The sequence below is a fragment of the Panicum virgatum genome, chromosome 5N (genome assembly GCF_016808335.1).
Source record: "Panicum virgatum strain AP13 chromosome 5N, P.virgatum_v5, whole genome shotgun sequence".
Classification (NCBI taxonomy): Eukaryota; Viridiplantae; Streptophyta; class Magnoliopsida; order Poales; family Poaceae; genus Panicum; species Panicum virgatum.
The window spans coordinates 4,292,627-4,312,660 of NC_053149.1; the positions used below are offsets into that span (position 1 = coordinate 4,292,627).

The following is a 20,034-nucleotide window of genomic DNA, read 5'->3' on the forward strand; positions in this document are numbered from 1 at the left end:
GGCGACAGAGGCGATGCAGCCCCCGCCCTTGCTTCAGCGATCGGAATGGCGCCGGGGCAGGTGGTTGCCGGAGCGTGAGGAAGGGACGACCGGCCGGGCCGAGCGAGAGTAGTGCTGGTACCTTCTCAAGTCGATCCGCCTCGCTAACGGACAAACCAGTAACTAACCAACCAGCAGACCCACAGGATGAGGAAGGCCAACTTGGGTCGCCGCGGGCCGCGGCGCGGAGGGCGACGGCCGAACGGGTCGGGCTGCCACGTTGGCCACTCGAAAATATCTCCCACCCGGACGTGGCACCCAGGCTGAGCTCGGCGTGCCGCTGGTAGCTAGTGGTAGGAGGATTGCTGGATTCGTGTGCGGCGCTGCAGTACCAGGAGCAGCAACCCCACCCGTCGGTCGGTCCATCGTGGTGGCTTGTCCGCTAGCGAGGCAGCCGGACATGTACGCGCACGTACGGAGCACGTGAGGTGCAGCAGCGCATGCGTTGCACGCCGTGGATGGGTGCGTGGGCGTGTGTTGTGTCATGTGTGGATAAGGTTGCCCTAGCCTGCATGGGGTACGGGTGGAGGTGGTGCTCCCAGCCGGGTCACGTGCCCTGCCCCCGCGTACGGCGTCCGTAAGCGGGCGGTACCGAGCGCGAACCAAACCGTAAGAGGCGGAAGAGCTGATGCTAATGCATGGCGCGGCCCGCGGGCCGCGGGCCGATGGATGGCTCCACATCCTATGCTGCGGATGATCGTGAGCCGGAGCTGCCATCCAGCCTGTATTGCAATTTGCAACTCTTTTTTTTTCTCTTTGAAAAACTGTATCGCAAGTTTGTAGCCGACACCGGATGGAGAGAGACTGTACTGGCAGTTACGGCCACAACTCCGAAGTCGGAACTCGTGCAGTTTTTGGCTTTTTTTGCTTTTGCTGTTTTGGCACGCTCATCGTGTTGGCTGCTCCGCTGTCTCCTCCGTCGCCTCTATCGAATCTCAACTTCTCGACCTGTGGCACGTCATGCAAACTACGCCGTTGTCTTGTGGCGGCGAATTGAAGGACGCTACTCCGCGAGCTACTTCCTGCGTGGCTGCGATGCTCTAGTAGTTGGTGGTGGGGCCAGCTACAACAAACTCGGTACTCGTAAAACTGCAGCCGAGCAACGGCTGTATCGGCCGTCGAACACGGAGAGCGCGGGGCTAAAATTACATGGGCCGGAGGACACGTTTTAGTTCACGGGCAAGCTGCCAGGCCTAGGCCCAGCACAAGGAAAAGCGGCCCGCTCTAAATCTGCGATGAGGATGGCCCACGAGCCGCCTCGGTCGGGGCCGGGGAGTTCTTTCGTGCCATGAAAGCCCAGGTCATGTCACAATCAGGGCCTTCGGTTGCGGGCCCACGATCGGTGCTGGGTCCTTCCTTGCACCGATTCTTAATCGTCTGCCCTTGCACCGATTCTTAGTCGTTTCCTTATCCTATCCCCCCGTTCGTCTTGCGCACAAAGTCGTAAACAATTCTACAGGGGCGTCCTAGGGCCCGTGTGGGCTGTGCGACCCGCACAGGGCCCCCAAATTTGAAGGGCCCCTAAAATATTAAGTACATCTTAGTATATAGTAGTATAGGAGATTTCAATTCCATGAGTTTGCAACCCATTTTGTATAAAAACAAGGCCCAAATTGATGGAAGCTGAACCGATCGGAAGCCTTCCAATTCTCTGGGCGCACGCACGACGGGAAATCTAACTGACGCTTTGGCTTCCTCCGTTCCTCGCCATCGCCATCGCGCTCGCAGCAGGCATCGCCCCTGCCGGCCGGCAGCCCATCGCCCCATCGGCCATCGCCCTTAGCCCCTGCACGTGCGCTACGTCCAACTCCAAAGCAAGCAGGCAAGCAGCATCGCGGCCGGTGGCGCCAGTGACATTGACGGGTGAGTACTGAGTAGGATTCGTCTCTCGTGTCAGGGCCCAAACCACCCAACGCCCATCTGCATTCAAATAATAAAATTCCGTTTCCAATTCCCTTGCAGGTCACAAGTGTGTTTCATCCTTGCTTGCATTTGCAATTGGCTGCACCTGCAGAGGCACTCGCCAAGGAGGAAGGCCAGCCCAAGAGTAAGATTTAATTCCGTATTATTTTCTTCTTTCCTCGTTTAATTATGTTGATGTCTTGATGATTAAAATACATCGATTAATTTTGTTCTTTCCATTGCAAATGCAAGTCATGTCGTCGGCAAAACAACATAGAAAATATGATTCCGGCTATCAAAAGCGTAGAAAGAAACAAAGAATAGATTAATTAATTGAATCTCAGAAAGGGGCAATGGAAAGGTTTATTAGAAAAGAGCCACAAGTTTCTCACCCCGAGAATAATCAGACACTTGATCAAGAGCAGGGCACTACACAAAATACTAGTGTTCCCGATGCCAATGAACCAAATGATGGTGAGACACATGTAGAAAACATTGTTCCTACAGATGAGATAGAGATAGAAAACATTGAGGAAGTTCCTAACAATGGTGATTACATGGATGGCACTAGCATTGATGTTAACTTGGATAGTTCTTCTCATGATACCAATGTTGATGATACTTCTTTTTCGCCTGACATATTTGATCCAAGGTATTGGGATTCCCTTGATCCTAGGCAGGTTGACATTTTAGCACTAAAGGTTCCTAAAAGAGATTTATCCATTAAGAAAGGTCCTAAGGATAAATATAATAGAAGATTTTCTGCACGATCCTATACTAGAATCCTACCAAATAGGGAGGAGTGCAATAGAGATTGGCTTGTTTATTCCAAATATCTAGATAGAATTTTTTGCTTCAGCTGTAAATTATTTACAAATGGGCATCAGAAAGGTCAGTTGGCAAATGATGGGTTTAATGATTGGACACATCTTTATGAAAGACTTAGAGAGCATGAAACAAGTTCTGATCATGTTTTGAATATGACTACCTGGTATGATCTCCGTAATAACTTGGAAAAGGGTAGAGGTATTGATAAGGCTGCTCAACGACAACTTGAGAAAGAAAAAGAGCACTGGAGAAAAGTTCTCTTCAGAATAGTGGCTATTGTAAAATTTCTAGCCAAGCATAGTCTAGCATTTCGTGGCCATAATAGCAAACTATATGATGATAGTAATGGAAATATTTTGGGTTTGATTGAAATGTTGGCTGAATTTGATCCAGTTATTCAAGAGCATGTTCGTCGTATTATGAACGAAGAAACTCATGTCCATTATCTGGGACCTAGAATTCAGAATGAGTTGATACACCTACTTGCTTCTGCTATTAAGTTTGAAACTATTAAGAAAATAAAGAGTGCAAAGTATTTCTCTGTCCTTCTTGATTGTACCCCTGATGCAAGCCACCAAGAACAAATGTCTTTGATCATAAGATATGTGGATTTATCTTCAAATGATGTCAAAATTGAAGAATCATTTATGGGATTTTTGGATGTAAATGATACAGCTGGGCAAGGTCTTTTTGATGTCCTAGTAAGTGAAATCATTGGATACTAAGAGCTTGAAATCATCTTGTCAGAATCTTGAGGCTGCCCTTACAAAAGATGGAAAATCCGATATTGATGCTAGTGAACTATATGTGGAGTTGAGGTTCCTTAAAGATTTCATCCCTAAAGATAATATGGGGCCAGTTGAAATTCTGAAATTTTTGAAGCGACATGATTGCTTTTTCTAAATGCAAGTATTGCTTATAGAGTTTTGTTGACTATTCCTGTAACTGTTGCATCAGCGGAACGAAGCTTTTCAAAATTGAAGCTATTAAAGTCCTACTTGCGTTCTACAATGACACAAGAAAGGCTCAATGATTTGGCTATGATAGCACTTGAGAGTGATATGCTGGAGAAGATTAATTATGAGCGCATCATTGAAGATTTTATTTCAAAGAATGCCCAAAGAATAAAGTTCTTCAAGTGAAAAACAGGTACGAAAATTCTTGAAATATCCTATTTATATGTTACTTATTACTGTTATTTGATTTTACTAGACTATTAGAGCCTCATCTTAGGATTTCGCACAGGGCCCCCAATTTGATCGGGACGCCCCTGCAATTCTACCGATTTTTGTCCCCTTTGGAGATTTTTTTTTTGAAGATTAGTCCCCTTTGGAGATGACAGACAGACAATGGCGACACTGATGGGCTCTAATCCAAACCAAATCGCATGATTGGTGCCTGTAATGATGGGCTGCAACACCGGAAAGCTATTTGCTTCAAAAAAAACACCGGAAAGCTACAAGAACTGCATTACTACAGACTGTCTACGGGTCTGTAATCATTTGGCAAAAAAAAGATTTTTTTTAAGATCCAAGTAATCATCTCCATAAGCAACTTTTCAAAAAAAAATCATCTCCATAAGCCCTAGCTGAAAGAATCACCTCCAACTGTAAAAAGAAATGTATGGCTGCTAAAAAGAACTCACCTGTACGGCTGTACCTGATCAGTTGATTTTGGAGTCGATTTTCTGCTAAAAGTTGCTTGTTCTGTTGGGACCCGGGACCATCTCATGATGCATTGCAGCATTGTAAATCTGCATGAAGCCATGAACTGCTGGGTTCCCCATGAAGATTTTATCCTTTCACGTAGTGTTTGTCTCTGAGTTGTTTTGTGTCCCTGTATTTGTTTCTGTCCGTTCAGGGAGCGTGTGTCAGTTTGAGTTCGTCTTGTTTCATATAATATTAAACCTACTGTAACACTCACTTGCTTCCTTCCTTCTTATATACCATAGCAGTGCTCCTGCTTTATTTCAAAAAAAAAAAAAGAACTGCAGGGTTCCGGGATAGTAGCTCTGTTCTTAAAGAAGGGGGAACGGCAAAACTCTGCGAGAATGAGAGCGAAGCCAAAGGATCAAGTTGTGGAACTCGAGCGGCGTGTTCGTGCCAGCCTGCAGCTGCAGGAAAGGATATGGCCACGACCAGGCGGTCAGTCGATGACGAGAGTACCGGGCGCTCTCCAACTTGGAGCAGGCATTTCTGCCACGCCGTGCCTGCGCGTGCCGGCCGGCTGAGGAGCAAAAACTGAAACTGCAGGCGTGACTTGGACCGTGCGTGGGTCCCCGTCCCCCCTTAAACTTGCACGCACACCATGCTTTAACCATATCCCCCAAAGCACTTTGATACTTTGATTCTCGCTTGCTTTTGTATCATCTCCTCCTGACTGGTTGCATGCAGTTGGTACCAGTTTCTCCTCAAACAAAACAGAAAGGGAGGTTATTACTCTAGTGATACTACTTTCTTGCCTTTTCTCTCTCTGTGTGATCATCTGTGAGACCTGAGAGGTGATCTGGTACTGAGCATGAATCCTGACCAGCAGTAGTAATTAGCAGGATCTCTGTAATTTGATTAGTGAAACGTTGTTGCTGTTGGTGGTTTTCTACTTAACCCCAGGGTGCCGTGCGCGTGATCATGTCAGTGATACTTGTACCAAAAGTTGATCCTGAACTCCTTGATCGCCCAGAAGGGCTGCAACCTGCAACTGCAAAAAGGGTGCTGTGAAAAGCGGCAGAAACTGCCCAGGCAGGCCGACAAGGGGGGAAGAAAGGGGGATCAATTTCGGGATGGGAAAACCGCGCTGCAGGATCGGTCAGTCCACACGTCTTTTCCCCCGACACGCTCTGTTGTCTCTTCCTTTCAGTTTCAGCTTTCACCTCGTTTGTCCAAGCACCACCATTTTTGAAAGACTCTGCTTGCGCTCCTGCAGTAGAGAACGAGAGAGATGGCTGCTGCATCGAACCACAGACCCACAATGCAAGGACAGGTACAAGTACCACCTGGCACCTGCTCCCCCAGCACAACAGCCGGTGTCCTCACCTCTCCTCTCCCAGCCGCCGTGTCCTCTCTTCTCCTCGTCCTCTCCCTCTTGCTCGCGCGCGTAGGAGGAGCGCGCAGGACGGGGGTGCGCCAATGGGGAGGACGCCGTGCTGCGACAGGGCGGCCGTGAAGCGGGGCCCCTGGTCGCCGGAGGAGGATGAGGCGCTGCGCAGCTACGTCCTGCGGCACGGCAGCGGCGGCAACTGGATCTCCATGCCCAAGAAAGCCGGTGAGCTACCTGATCGATCCCTGCCGGGTACTATGCACGCGTCATCCGCTAGTGATCTCGACTGACTGGTGCGTGCGTGCGTCGATCGCCGCCCGCGGACGCAGGGCTCAAGCGGTGCGGCAAGAGCTGCAGGCTGCGCTGGCTCAACTATCTCCGCCCGGACATCCGCCACGGCGGCTTCACCGACGAGGAGGACGCCGTCATCATCTCCCTCTACAGCCAGCTTGGTAGCAAGTGAGTCGCGCTCCTCCTCTCACCTCTCTCTGCCCGTTCAACAAGCAAGCGGCAAATGGAGGTTCTCGATCGTTTTTTTGTCATGCCACGATGCCATGTCTTTGACCAACGCGCGCGCGCGGGCACGCAGGTGGTCGCTGATCGCCTCGCAGCTGGAGGGGAGGACGGACAACGACGTCAAGAACTACTGGAACACCAAGCTCAAGAGGCGCCTCCTCGCCGCCGCAGCCACCGCCGGCATCGTCTCCACCCGCTCCCCGCCATCCGTTCCGCGGCTACCGGCGGCGCCGGCCTCGGCACCTCCGGCCGCGGCCACCGTCACCACGCACGCGCCATCGCTGTTCCCGTTGCTCGCCATCCCGACCGTGAAGACCGAGATGTACACCTGCGACGACTTCCTGGCGCCGGCCGCGTTCCGGGACGACCCGTTCGCCGCCGCCGACGGCTCCACCTCGGCCTCCGCGGCGTCGTCGGCATCCAACTGGTCGGCGGACAACGGTGCTGTGGGCGGCGGCGAGGGGTCGTTCCTCCTGGACTTCTGCGCCGGCTCCGGCCTCGGCGCCGCCGACGACCACCTCCAGCTCCCCGGCGGCTACTACTACCCTCTCGACCCGAATTTGTCGCTGGTATAGCTCCACCGGTGTTCAAATCACAGTAGCGGTAGGATCGGTAACATGCACATGTTCTTGGGATCGCTTCGATTATCAGACACATGCAACTCGCGTACTCTTGTCGCCATGAGAACTTTCTGGCTGAAACATTCAATTGCCATCTGGAAAGAAAAATAGCCGTCGCTAAAGTTTCAAACGCGTGCGGTGTTCATTTCGGTTGCTTGTGTTGCCATGTGGCGCGTTCTAGCAAAAATCTGGAAAAAAAACATGTTCTTTCGTGATTACTAACTTGTGCTTTGAATTTTTCATCCTCGCTTCACTTTAAAATGCCCCCAACCTGAAAATACAAGCTGTTGTGGGTTCAGTTGAAAAATCTTGCTCTTGCTTTTGCGTCTGAATTGGTGTCTAGTCTGTGCATGAGTGATGGCTTTCAGAGATGTTCAGTTTTCCCACGCCGGGCATCGTCCTCAATTACTCTTACTCATACCCACATTAGTGTCCTCTCTCCCAATCTCGTTGCTTGTGGAAATCTGGAAATTGTACTTACCAGAAGAGATTGTTCATATCTTGTGCTGGAGGAGCTGCCTCTCTGACGAACTCATCTCCACCGCACTGAATCTTGTTCTGCCTACTCCTGTGCGTGTTCGATTGGAAACCCTGTTGCAAATGGTTACACTGTTGCTGCTGCTGTGCTTTGTCTAATTTCGTGATGGGTAGACATCAGCATGTTTGAATCTGTGAATGCCCGTGCCAATTCCTTAGCACGAAATTTGCATGCCGCACGGCGTGACTAGACTGCTAGCTGAAGATCACCGTTCATCGTCAATCTGAAGATTCGCTTTTCCTTGGTGATGAACTGATGATGATGACAAGATCACAAGGTGTGTGTCTCTCTCCCTGTCCTCTCCTAGGGACGAAACAGAAGAGAAACAGAAAATCAAGAGGAGGGGACAGTGATGGGCGCACCGGAGAACAAAACTGGATGGACGGGGGGTGGGGTCCACGCAAAGGGACAGAGGAAGCTCTGATGAGGTTGGTTAAACAAGAGCGAGATGAGGGCTTATCCTTATCAGCAGGCTCTGGCGTGATCGATCACGGAGCTGTGTTTGCATCAGCTGACAAAAGCAAGGGGAGATTACTCACCACCAAAGACCTGGAATCAAAGGTCATGTTCTTATATTCAGTTTTTAATTTTATTACGGTGAGGGCCCTAACTCCTTTTTACCTGTGGTAAACTGAAGCCCACTTCGCCAAATAGAAAGAATTCTCAAAACCAGTCAGCAGCCAACAATTCTAGAGAAACAATTCTGGTTGAACAGGCATGAGAATTGATGCGTTGGAGAACCAGAAGATGATGCTTCGTGTGGCCGGCCGTTGCGAGCGTGTAAGGGTATACACCACGGTTACTGATTTCTCCTCCACTTCCTTTCTCAAGAACAGCAAACCCTCATTTTTTTGAAGCAAACCCTCTTTTTTTTTAAGCAAAGCAAAAGGAGAAGAAACAAAGGCACATCACGAGATAGAGTTCCATCGACTTGTCGCCCAAACAGTTGGACACCAAACCTTCCCTATTCCCTAATCACATCCCCTCCAAAACCCCCCCTGATCATATCCGCTCAAGCTCATCGCCCCGTTAAGCTAGACAGGTCACGTCGCGCATGAATCACACGGCCGGGGAGCACAAAAGGCCAGGAGGAGGAGGAGCCGAGGAGAGGCGCCTTTGAATTAGCCCAGCGTATATGCTTAATTAAACAAGACTGCAAGTCTGCAAGAGGGGCTGAGCGGACTTGCTGGGTCTGACAGCGAGGTTCCACCGCCCGGGGCTCCTGTCATGACGCCGGTTTTCTGAATATTCCCACACGAGAAAGCGACACGACATCTCTTTGGTAGAGACTCGCTCCTAAGTCGACATGCGTGTAGCTTTCGATCAAGTCAAAGACTCGCCGTACCGGTACCGGTGAGCATGGACCTTGATGTGCACGCATCTTGGCGTTCTAGACTTGTCCTCCGTCCTAGGATTCTATACTACCAGATCAAGGCTTCGCTCTGCCCCAAACTGTGACCGCCTATGAACCTCTCGGATGATGTGGGTTGTGGCTTCATACAGGAGGAGAACACGAGAGTGCCGGAGAACGGTTCTCAAAGCAGATAAAAACAGGGGCTGCGATGGGCTGGAAGTGAGATCCCCGGTCCTTCCAAGAGATGTCCGTTAATGTTGGAAGCGCTGCGTCGTCCGTAGCTGCTGCAGGAGGTTCAAAGTTGACTTGCTGCAGGAGGATTGTTTTTTTTTTGGAGAGAGGATGCACAATGGATTGTTGCTTCTACTAAAACGCAGAGTTTGTCTTCTATCTGAACATTAGACTTCAGGCAACATGTGCTTGTGTTTACTTGGCTTGTCAGGCAACCAGCCAGCAATACTGTTCTCTCATAATAAATCAGCACCAGTCACCAACTACCAGCCAGTTAGTAGTATTATTCTCTCGTAACAAATCAGCACCAGCCATCAACCACAGCCAAGCGAACACAGCGCGTGGTGCAGCTTAAGATAGGCTTTGTGGCGACGTCTGTCCAAAAACAATGTACGTTCAACCATGCCGGCGGGGGGTAAAAATGGAGAAGAATCTGGCACCCTCTTCGTCAACTGAACCTCGTTTTTCTTCATCAGAAAATAACAAACAATGCATCTGTGCAGCAAAATTGTTCCATTTTTATAGAAATTTAAGTCAATGATGATGGTGATCCGGAGCGTCCCAAGTCGACAAGGAGCTCTGTTTGCCCGCACTTGTCCGTGGGAGAATAGATTAGTCACCTGCCGGACTGCCGGAGCCTGCTTTGGCCTGGCTGGCTGGTTGTCTGACTTGGCCTCCGAAATGATAAGGCGCGAGGGCGACGATTTCTTAATCTCATCGCGGATCCGTTCCGCGGTGTCATTATGCGCGGGATAACTGGTGGATCGGTAGCGTCTTGGGCGTGCAGCGTGCTACTATATTTGCATATGCAGTACAAGCGCAAGCGTATAAACACGTACTTTATGTAGGCGCCCAAGTTGCGGTTTGTTAATGTGTGTATTATACTGGTTTTTCCCGGTGATGCAGCTAACGATGTGTTGCTTTCTGAAGCGTCGTCAACTCGGGTATAAGCTCGTTCCACTTGTGTCAGTGTGCTATAGTTTTCGCAAGTATGATGACGACGACTTGAGCCAATGATTGAATCTGTTTCAAAGAGGTATTGGTGAGAATCAAGACAAAATGCTTCAGTTGTGTAGATGGGTTGTCCAAGTAGGTTGCATGTGTAGAAAGACTGTAAAGAAAGAAATGGTTGGCGACCTTCTCCATCTACTAACAGGAAAAAAGAAGAAGTCATATGCATGCACGGAGATTTATGTGCTGAGTGCATCCATTCCAAGAATTCAATTTTCCCAATGCCACCACGATCGTGTGTTTTTTTCACTCTGTTCGGCAGCTCCAGCAGTCTCCAGTCCAACAGTATTTTTCTCTCACACCGCTCCAGCACTAGCTTCCAGCCACCAGCCAGCCAACAGTATTTTTTTCTCACACCAATCCAGCCACCAGCTCCAGCTCCAGCCCAGAGTGGAAAGGAAATCCAACGGTGACTCCCCCACAGAAAATTTAACGGCCCAGCCCACTCCACAGTACCAATACTGCAGTCGCGCAGCCCATCATTCAATTCGGCAGCCATAGACGTCTCAGCATGTAAGCCCGGTCCAACTCCGTCTCGGCTTTGACTCCGAACAACGGCTCGCGGCCCCGCACGTGAGCGGCACGGGCAGCGTACAGCCGCCAGGCGCCAGCGCCCAGCGAGGCGAGGCGAGGCGAGGCGAGGCGAGCGAAGGATTCGACCGTTGCGCTCTCCGCCCAAATCTTAAAAGCCCCCGTGTCCGAGTCCCCGAGCAGCCCCCAGATCGGCCCCAATTCCAAACCCGCCTCGGCGCTCCCCGCTGCTCCAGCCATGGCAATCGGCACCGAGCCGCGCGGCAGCGAGGACAAGGTACGCCGCTACGCCTCGTCTCCGTCCCCTTCCCCCCTCCCTGCTCGGATCCCGCTGCCGTTGTCGTGGGAGGATTCGGGGGTCGTCGTGGGATTCGGCGAGCGATTCGCGTGCTAGTAGCCTTGTGATGGCTGATTATCGTCGTGTTCGTGGTCAAATTGGTGGGTGTTTAGCCTCCCGGTCCGCCAAATGTAGGGGATTTTCCCCGACTTTTTCCGCCCCCTTTTCGTGGGTGCTGTAGGCTGTGGACGCGGCAGCCGGCAGAGTCAAGGAGACTTTCCTTATTTTCGTGGGTGAAATATTCAGCAGGATGCTTGTATTAAGATATCGCTGCTTTTATTAGTTGTCCAGTCCATCTCCACGGAATCCTTCTGCGTAGTCATAGTTAGGGTTTGACCTCCATTCGTGCAAGCATTTGCGCCCCCTTTGCTTGGTTGGTTACAGGCTTCCAGCGTCAATGAAGTGAATAAACCTCTCGTTTTTGGTCGTTTGTGTTTGAGGTCCATGAAAACCTTGGGTTAGAATTTTGGGTACCCCTTCATTTCGTGCTTGGTCTGGTTGTCCCTAAAGTTCGCTCCATTTGGGTGATTTTGCAAACAAGGATTCATGACTATTTCAGCTTCTACTGATGGTTTGCTTGGTTAGCATTTGCACCTTCCGGGCACTGTGGCAGTGGTCGCAAGCTTTGTATCTGTTCTGTGAACTCCTGCAGGCTGCAGTGTTGGTAAGATAATGACGTATTTTGTTTCCGTTTGCAGGCTTCAACCCAGGCAAATGAGGAGAAGAGGTGGGTCTTGTCTGATTTTGAAGTTGGCAAACCACTTGGGAGGGGCAAGTTTGGCCATGTTTATTTGGCCAGAGAAAAGAGGGTAAACAAGATTCTTAAGCTTTCTTCTGTTAACTTGGCAGTTGGCACTGTAATTAGATATATCTAAACTAAGCAAATGGTTTGCTGCAGCTGGGAGTTTATGAGCTCAGTATTGTATTTGTAACATGTGGTCATCTACTTAGCTGCACTTTCAATGTTATGGATTTATGGTATAGTCAGCAAATATTACAGCCGTAGCTAATGTTATGGTCACAACTCAGTTGCACTTGTTCTAGAGAAAAATATGGTGCCGATCACCTTTTTGGTTTATAAGAACAAAAATGCTTATCTACATGTTTCAGTTGTTTTTTTTAATCCAAGTTCAGGAACATAATATTTGCCATCATAATTTTGTATGTAATACTTTGCGGTAGAATTTTTTATGCTGCATGATAAGACATAAATTGGGAAAATATGGTTAATGCAACTTTTCATTATGCCGTGACCCTTTGAGATGGGAGACCGGAGAACCATTATGTACCCTTGAGATTAATGATCTGTTCATCTGGCCCTTAATATGCCCACATTAAATGTGCTGAATGTGAACACTGGAAATGTATACTTTCGTATGCTTTTGCCATTTGTGTTCTTTGGTTAATCATTCTAGTGAGCAGCAAGGGCTGACAGTATTTGCGTTTATGGAACAGAGTAATCAGATTGTCGCTTTGAAAGTTCTTTTCAAGAGCCAGCTCAAACAGTCTCAGGTCGAACATCAGCTGCGCCGTGAAGTGGAGATTCAAAGTCATCTTCGCCATCCTAATATTCTTCGCCTTTATGGATATTTCTATGATCAGGTAAAACATACACATTTCTAATATGGATGTACTCATTGCTTCATTTATATAATTATATGCCGGATTGATCATTATTTGTCTGTGATACTGAATTCGCAGACTCGTGTTTACCTGATCTTGGAATATGCTGCCAAGGGAGAACTTTATAAGGAGTTGACAAGATGCAAGCATTTTTCTGAGAGGCGCTCTGCAACTGTAAGTTGATGCTCCACACGTTTACTTGGTGAATTGTCTGCAGCCCATCTTTACTTCCAATGAAGTAGTAATGGAGATTTCCTTTTTTTTTTAGTATATTGCATCACTCGCAAGAGCTCTTATCTACCTTCATGGGAAGCATGTCATCCATAGGGACATTAAACCAGAGAATCTTTTGATTGGAGCACAGGTACTTATATTATGATTTTTGGTCCTACTAACCTGGGACTGTATGGTCTGGATACTTAAAATTGTTGTATGCTTCCATTGAACAGGGCGAGCTGAAAATTGCAGACTTTGGGTGGTCTGTCCACACCTTCAACCGAAGGCGGACAATGTGTGGAACTCTAGATTACCTGCCTCCTGAAATGGGTACTTTGCTAACCATTTTCCTTTTATAAATTGATTCATGATTTTTAGTGGCCTAGTTTGATTTCCTTGGCTCTAAGACCTGTTGTCATTTGTCCAGTTGAGAAGACAGAGCATGACTACCATGTTGATATCTGGAGCTTGGGTATACTGTGCTATGAATTTCTTTATGGGGTCCCACCTTTTGAAGCCAAAGAGCATTCAGAGACATACCGAAGGTAACTCCACAACTCTGAATTTAATATGCAGCAATTTCGTCACTAATGTCTTTATATGTGCTTCTCCCTTAATCCAATGTTCCTGAAATTTCTTCTGACGTTGAGTAATACTCTGATAAGTGATGTATTGATCACCACTGCTGCACATGCTTCTAGATCCATGATTTCTTCTCTCTCTCATTGGCAGTTCTGCACAACTCCATGAATTATGTGATCATAGGTTTTTTTGTGTATCATACGAGTCCTCAAGGGGAGTGAGATCCCTTGGTGCATGCTCTTTGCTGATGATGTGGTGCTAGTTGACGAGAGTAGGGCAGGGGTTAATAAGAAGTTAGAGCTGTGGAGACGCACGTTAGAGTCGAAAGGGTTCAGACTTAGTAGGACCAAGACCGAGTACATGATGTGCGATTTCAGCACGACTAGGCATGAGGGGGGAGACGTTAGTCTAGATGGCCAAGTGGTGGTCCAGAAGAATACTTTTCGGTATTTAGGATCGGTGCTACAAAAGGATGGCGACTTTTCAGCTGGCTGGTTGAAATGGCGGCAAGCTTCTGGCATCCTTTGTTTTACGGTGCTGAAAGTATGCTGATGTTGCGGTGGTTTTGCGGGCACACAAGGAGGGATAGAGTCTGGAACGAAGTTATTCCGGATAGGGTCGGGGTGGCACCAATTGAGGAGAAACTTACCCAGCATCGGCTGAGATGGTTTGGACATGTCCAACGAAGGCCTCCTGAGGCGCCGGTGCGTAATGAGGTTCTTGAGCGGGTCGATAATGTAAAGAGGGGTAGAGGTAGACCTAAACTGACGTGGGATGAGTCGGTTAAGAGAGACCTTAAGAATTGGAATATCTCTAAAGAGATAGCTTTGGATAGGAGCGCTTGGAGACTAGCTATCAATGTGGCTGAACCTTGAACTTATTTCTTTCGGATTTCATCTCTAGCCTACCCCAACTTGCTTGGGGAAAAAGGCTATGTTGTTGTTGTTGTATACGAATCCTCAACCTTCCCGTTTGTGACTTGAAGCAAACTGCTGTTTCTGAATCTGTCACATTTACGATACAGGATAGTGAAAGTTGACCTGAAGTTTCCGTTGAAACCATTCGTTTCGCCTGCTGCAAAGGACCTCATTTCTCAGGTAAGAGGTTACCGTCTTCCCAACCTTGATGGCGACCATAAAATGCTTGTGTTCAGATTCAGATTGCCAGAACCTCCCCTAGATTTCACCAATTTTTTTTGTGCAGATGCTTGTAAAGAACTCGGCACACCGGCTCCCTCTTCACAAAGTTCTTGAGCACCCGTGGATTGTCCTGAACGCTGACCCCTCCGGCGTGTACAGAGGGTAGAACACTGCACTGGCGGATCACTGCAGCGCCCTCCACTCCCCAATTCGAGGGGAGTGGGATTATTTACTTGTTTGTGAAAAGCTTCGGCCCTGCCCACTAGAGCTTCTATGGCCCTAGCTTTCCCACCCACCCCGAGTTGTAGACATCTTGTAGTGCTGTGTAGCTCAACGGAAATTCCAAGCAATGTGGATTAGAGTGTGTATGTGTCATGGGGCCGTGATCTCATACGGCAAATGCCCTGTACTATTGTAGCATTTCCTGTTGAACAATATTCTTACTCGTCCATATGAATATCGATTCTGAAAATTTAACATCCGATGCGAGAGTCCAGTTGGTTCAAAAAAATCTTGCACGTCCAGTTATGAACTAAGGATGGTTGTGGTTTTTGGAGAAAAAAAAAAGCACGGATGGTTCTTGAACTTGTGTCTGTACATGAAATCTGAAAAATGCATACTCAAATCCTTAAACTCGCCACTTGTGTCGAGGTACGTAAACTTTGAAAATGCATACTCGATCCTCAAACTTGGCGAATGATCTACGTTCAAAGTTCTCAAAAGAACTTATGGGTGTTTCTGGGCACTTTGAACCTGGATGACATTTTAACAAAATATCGTTCATAAACAATATAATTCATGTAGAGCTCAAGTTATATACTTTTGATCCGTATGCACCATTACCTTGATCGAGGAAGGCATACAACACTAATAGTCCATTCAGCAACAAAACTGAGCTTACTGTGGCGAAGCATGTTATTACGACCATGCTCACAGTAGATTCAATTCTATCGTAGTGGTCTCTCTACAACGCCAGCACCCAAAACAAAAATCAGAAAAGAAGGTAAACATGATCATCTATAATTACATGTGTAATACTTGGCGTACTCTTTGTGCCCCTCACACTACCGCTGCCGACCCATTGCACTTGGCCGAGTTCTTCATCGGCGAGCTCTCACCTTCCAAGAGCTGCGTGTTGTGCAGGTGATGCTCGTCGTCGTCGTGCTTCATGTTCTCCACGTCCTCGTGGCTCAGGAAGCAGGGCTGGTTCGTCGAGCACAGCACCCTCGCCCACATCCGGTCCGTGATCACCACCTTGTTCTGCTTCTCGGTGATCCTCTGCAAAATATTGTCCAAGTTTCAGACTACCTGCACAAGTGGTGATCAGGAGCAGAGCTCGATTGGACAGAGGGTCCTGGACTTACATAGAATGGGATGTAGGCATGTCTGCCATTAATCGGAGTGACGGTGAAGCCAGTGTACCCTGCCATGGCGCCATGGAGGGCGCTGTGAGCCAGCAGGGTGCAGTAGACGTTGTCGGATGCGTTTGATTTGACAGCACGGATCATGTAAGTCGGGTCGATGTATTTGAGAGTTATGGGGAAGTGGGGCTTCTTCTTGAAATGATCCTGCATGACAGAGAAAGGATATGAATTCAGTATTGGAATGTGATCACTGATCAGGCACACTATGTTCTTGCTCAAGAAAAGGACAGAGAGAAACAAGACAGCATTCAATTCTACATCACACTAAGTTCCCAGAAGAACTCTCTTTGTTCAAAACTACTGAAAATGGGGACTGGGGAGTTGTCCTTTTATGATAGAATGCTTGATGGGTTAATGAGGCAGATAGCATTGCCTGTCCCCACATTGACAAGGAAATGAAGACTTGGACCACAAATCTGACCTTTATCTTCTGGGATAGCCAAAGGCCAACATCCAGAAGCAGCTTATTTCCAGAAGCATCCTGAGTGTCCACGAAATTCATGCTTTTCGCGATGAGATCCTGCCCAGCACCCTCAGCCACTACAATGGCCATATGACCATTGTCCTTGAGCCGTCTCTCGATGAACTCAAGGAGCCCTCCCTTCCCTTCAAGGTAGAAGGGTGACTCTGGGATTAAGCAACAATCCTGAGGTAACAAGTAGAATGAAGTTGTCAGCCATTTAACTCTATATTATTCTCAAGTTGAAATAATGAGATGAATTAGCAGACTGATATGAGCATACCACATCGCGACTGGCTAGAGTAGCATACATTGCAATAAACCCTGCATCAGTAGAATTTAACGCCCTTTAGTAACTTATAACCAAATGCCGCAAAATATGCGGGAATTGACACAAGAAGTTGCAGCAAGTTTGCATAAGAAGATAAACATACCACTGTTGCGGCCCATTAGCTTCACAACACCAATGCCATTTTCTGCACTTTCAGCCTCGACATGAGCAGCATTGATGGCTCTCTGGGCCTCCTCCACGGCAGTGTCAAATCCAAAAGACTTGTCAATCACCTGTGTAAGCAATTCAATATCAAGTTATACTGTTCCCATTAAAAAAACATCAAGTTATACTCAAGTATGAACAATGAATTGCTATTTTTTAAAGATGCAGGGCCACTAGAAAATACCGCGATGTCATTATCGATGGTCTTTGGGATACCAACAACAGAACATTTTAGGCCCCGTCTACGGACTTCCTGAAATCATGTTTCAAAAGTTCTGAGTCACACAATGTTTTGGCATCTGACAAGCTATTTCAAGAATGATCTGCATGCCTGTACCTCATAAATTACAGAGGCACCTTTCTGAGTACCATCACCTCCAATAATATAAACCTGGTTAATACCACGGTCCTGAAGACAATCGACAATTTTGGCAGTGTCATGCCCACCTCTTGAAGTTCCAAGGACAGTCCCGCCTCTCTTGTGGATGTCGTTCACCGATTTTGGTGTCAATGGAATAGTATTTTTAGAATAAAACCCCTTGTATCCACCCTACATATCACACACATAATTAGTCCAGAAAAACTGAAATAAGACAGATCCAAATGTTGACAAGTATTATATTCATATGATATTACACAAGAACATCATGGGGCCCAGTGGCAGCAGGAAATGTTTACCATTGTTGTTACGGTCAATAATTGAAACCTTAGCTAACCCAACGAAATAAGCAGTTAAAAAACGGGGCAAGTTAACTAGTGAACATTGTTAGCATCGTAACAAAGCAGTTAGATACACCTAAAAATCTAATTAGGGGCATTGTAACTTCCACATGCGAAAGAATTAAAAAGTTTTCACAAGGCAGCCACTCTAAAGCTGCTCACCTCTATTCCAACAACGCTGGTGACACCATACATATCGTACAACCCGCAAACAAGCTCGCGGACGACCGTGTTCAGCCCGGGGCAGAGGCCTCCGCAGGTGACAATGGCCGCGTTCACCTCATCGGACTGGAAATACACCCTCTGCCGCGGCCCGGCACGCCGGAAGTGAGTGCCCCTCGCACTGGTCTTATGAACAACAATCTGCAATCAGTGATGCACAAGATTAGCCCCAAGAAAAATCACTCTGAAGTCTTCAATTCACTGTTTACTGCAAAAAGAAGAAGAAGAAGCCTCACCTTTTGCGTGACGGTGTCGTCTGGGTTGACGAAATACTGCCTGGGAGAACACGTGGTGGGAAGAAAGGTCAGCTTTGGAACATCCGTGTCTGGATGGATAAGAATCAAAATCGGATGGAAACAGTAGAATGGAAGCACGAAATGAGGAGAATTCTTACTTGACGACCGAATACGCAGGATTGTCTTGGAGGGGATTCGGGAAAGTCTGCAGATCGACAACACCAATGAAATCAGTAATCAGTGAACATAAAGCTAAAAGTTGGTATGCTATTTCAGTCTTTCAGATGCTGATTCTCCCCTATGCTGCAAACTCCATCGGACGAACTAACCACTTTTACTGGAGATCAATACGTGATAAAGAAAATCCAACCTAGAATCAGCATGCCCTGAACCAAAGTTAGAGCAAAAGGAACCAAGAAGGCAGAAAAAAATATCGCCTTTTCCAAGAAAAAATGGCACAGACCGAAAAGAGTCAAGAGCTTTCCACGCCGAGAACTAACCGTCAGGAAACCAACTGACCACAACTTGAGACACCAAGAACATGGGAGACTCTCGCACGCACCGGGAGCTCGGGCAGGTAATCCGTGAGGTGCGGGACGTCCTCGAGGACGTAGCCCGCGTCGCCGCCCACCAGCTTCTTCTTCATCGCCCACTTCCCCGCCGGGGACGCCTTCGCGCCGTTCGCGGCGGCGGCGGCGGGGAAAGGTTTCTCCAGGTCAAGGAGCTTCTTCTTCACCGGCGCCGCCACGGGCGCAGGAGCGACGCCGACGGCTTCCATCGCAGGGGGCCCCGTGTCAGTGAATACTAAGAAAGGTTCTTGTCCGCCTGGTCTGCGATCAACAATTGCAGTCCGATGGCGCGGCTATCTAAATCTTTATGCGAGTAATCTGGTGATGTTCTTGGCGGCTGGGGAAGCGGCGCGAGCTTATATATCGGGTTTGGGCTGGATTAGCGACCGGCGCCGCCGTTAAACGTCGCGTTTGACGACGGCGACGGAGGCGGACCGGAGGGGGGCAGGGGAGAGAACAGAAGGTTCGCGGGCGTGGAGAGGGGCTGGGATTTTCGTTTATTTGCAGGTATGCCATTTCGTTGCGTGCCGTACGGTTTGGAGAGGAAGAAATGTTCCGGCGCCTATAGAAAGTGGAATACTCCTCCGAGACATTATTTTTTAAAGAAGTTTTTCTTCCCTATTTTTAATTGGGATTAGGATTGGTTAGTGGATGACATAATATTGTGTCTAATATTCTTGATTATTCTGGTAAAAAATGTGTAACTTTTTTTTAGTATATAAGGAATTGAGCAAATGTAAATAACTCGCACTATGGTGGATTTTTTATTTTTTCCAAAAATACATGGCACATTTTTTTTAGAAAAAAAATGTCACATTGGTACGGTTAATATGATTAGGCGTGGTTTATTAGTACCATACAAAACAAATAATCTACCAAAATGCAATGAATACTTTAAATACCATGTTAGATAAACAAGATAACCAAATATCCATTTTGCACACCTATATCAAACAAGCGCGTACCGAATCATACTTTAGTGTAGTTTCTCATGGTAATAAAGTATGTTTATTGTGGTGTGTCCAACATCGAGCTCATAATCTTATTAAGATTTGTCTGTAAACTGCTCTACTTTTTTTAATGAAATACATGCCTTAAAACACGTTCTCAAATAGTATCAAAATTGTCCCCGTGATCTAGCTCGGCAGATCGAAAGGTTATGCAACACTAGATATTTCGACCGTGTCAGCATGTCGAGCTTTGTTGTGAGTTTTACTTTACCGGGAGGGGGGGATTACTTCTTGGTCGATAAATGTGGTTTGGCCTAAGGTGCTCACGCAAGGTTCATCTAGTACAAAAGTATGGGCATCATGTCATGTGTCATGCCTACACTGGCTAGCTATATCATATATATGGATCGGCTTAGTTAGATGTTAAAATATTGGCATACTAAAATATAGGTAT

The 20,034-nt window shown here is 47.6% G+C and overlaps 3 protein-coding genes across 3 annotated transcripts; 2 read left to right on the forward strand and 1 right to left on the reverse strand.

Annotated features, from left to right (window-relative positions):
- Window positions 1–5,700: 5,700 nt before the first annotated feature.
- On the forward strand, window positions 5,701–7,090 carry LOC120675564 (transcription factor RAX1-like). The gene is made up of 3 exons (XM_039956761.1): window positions 5,701–6,030; window positions 6,135–6,264; window positions 6,395–7,090. The coding sequence occupies exons 1-3, from the start codon at window positions 5,895–5,897 to the stop codon at window positions 6,894–6,896; spliced, it is 768 nt and encodes a 255-aa protein (XP_039812695.1). The 5' UTR covers window positions 5,701–5,894; the 3' UTR covers window positions 6,897–7,090.
- A 3,572-nt stretch (window positions 7,091–10,662) lies between these two features.
- Window positions 10,663–14,984, forward strand: LOC120675565 (serine/threonine-protein kinase Aurora-2). Its single transcript, XM_039956762.1, has 9 exons — window positions 10,663–10,883; window positions 11,642–11,752; window positions 12,399–12,545; window positions 12,645–12,740; window positions 12,835–12,930; window positions 13,016–13,112; window positions 13,210–13,327; window positions 14,389–14,461; window positions 14,568–14,984. Exons 1-9 carry the CDS (start codon window positions 10,845–10,847, stop codon window positions 14,667–14,669), a joined length of 879 nt encoding a protein of 292 aa, XP_039812696.1. The 5' UTR covers window positions 10,663–10,844; the 3' UTR covers window positions 14,670–14,984.
- Window positions 14,985–15,288: 304 nt separating this feature from the next.
- On the reverse strand, window positions 15,289–19,011 carry LOC120675562 (ATP-dependent 6-phosphofructokinase 6-like). Its single transcript, XM_039956758.1, has 11 exons — window positions 18,624–19,011; window positions 18,220–18,266; window positions 18,062–18,101; window positions 17,766–17,966; window positions 17,221–17,433; window positions 17,068–17,136; window positions 16,822–16,951; window positions 16,671–16,711; window positions 16,349–16,573; window positions 15,868–16,071; window positions 15,289–15,781 (listed from the first exon to the last, which is right to left on the reverse strand). The coding sequence occupies exons 1-11, from the start codon at window positions 18,837–18,839 to the stop codon at window positions 15,563–15,565; spliced, it is 1,605 nt and encodes a 534-aa protein (XP_039812692.1). The 5' UTR covers window positions 18,840–19,011; the 3' UTR covers window positions 15,289–15,562.
- Window positions 19,012–20,034: the final 1,023 nt, after the last annotated feature.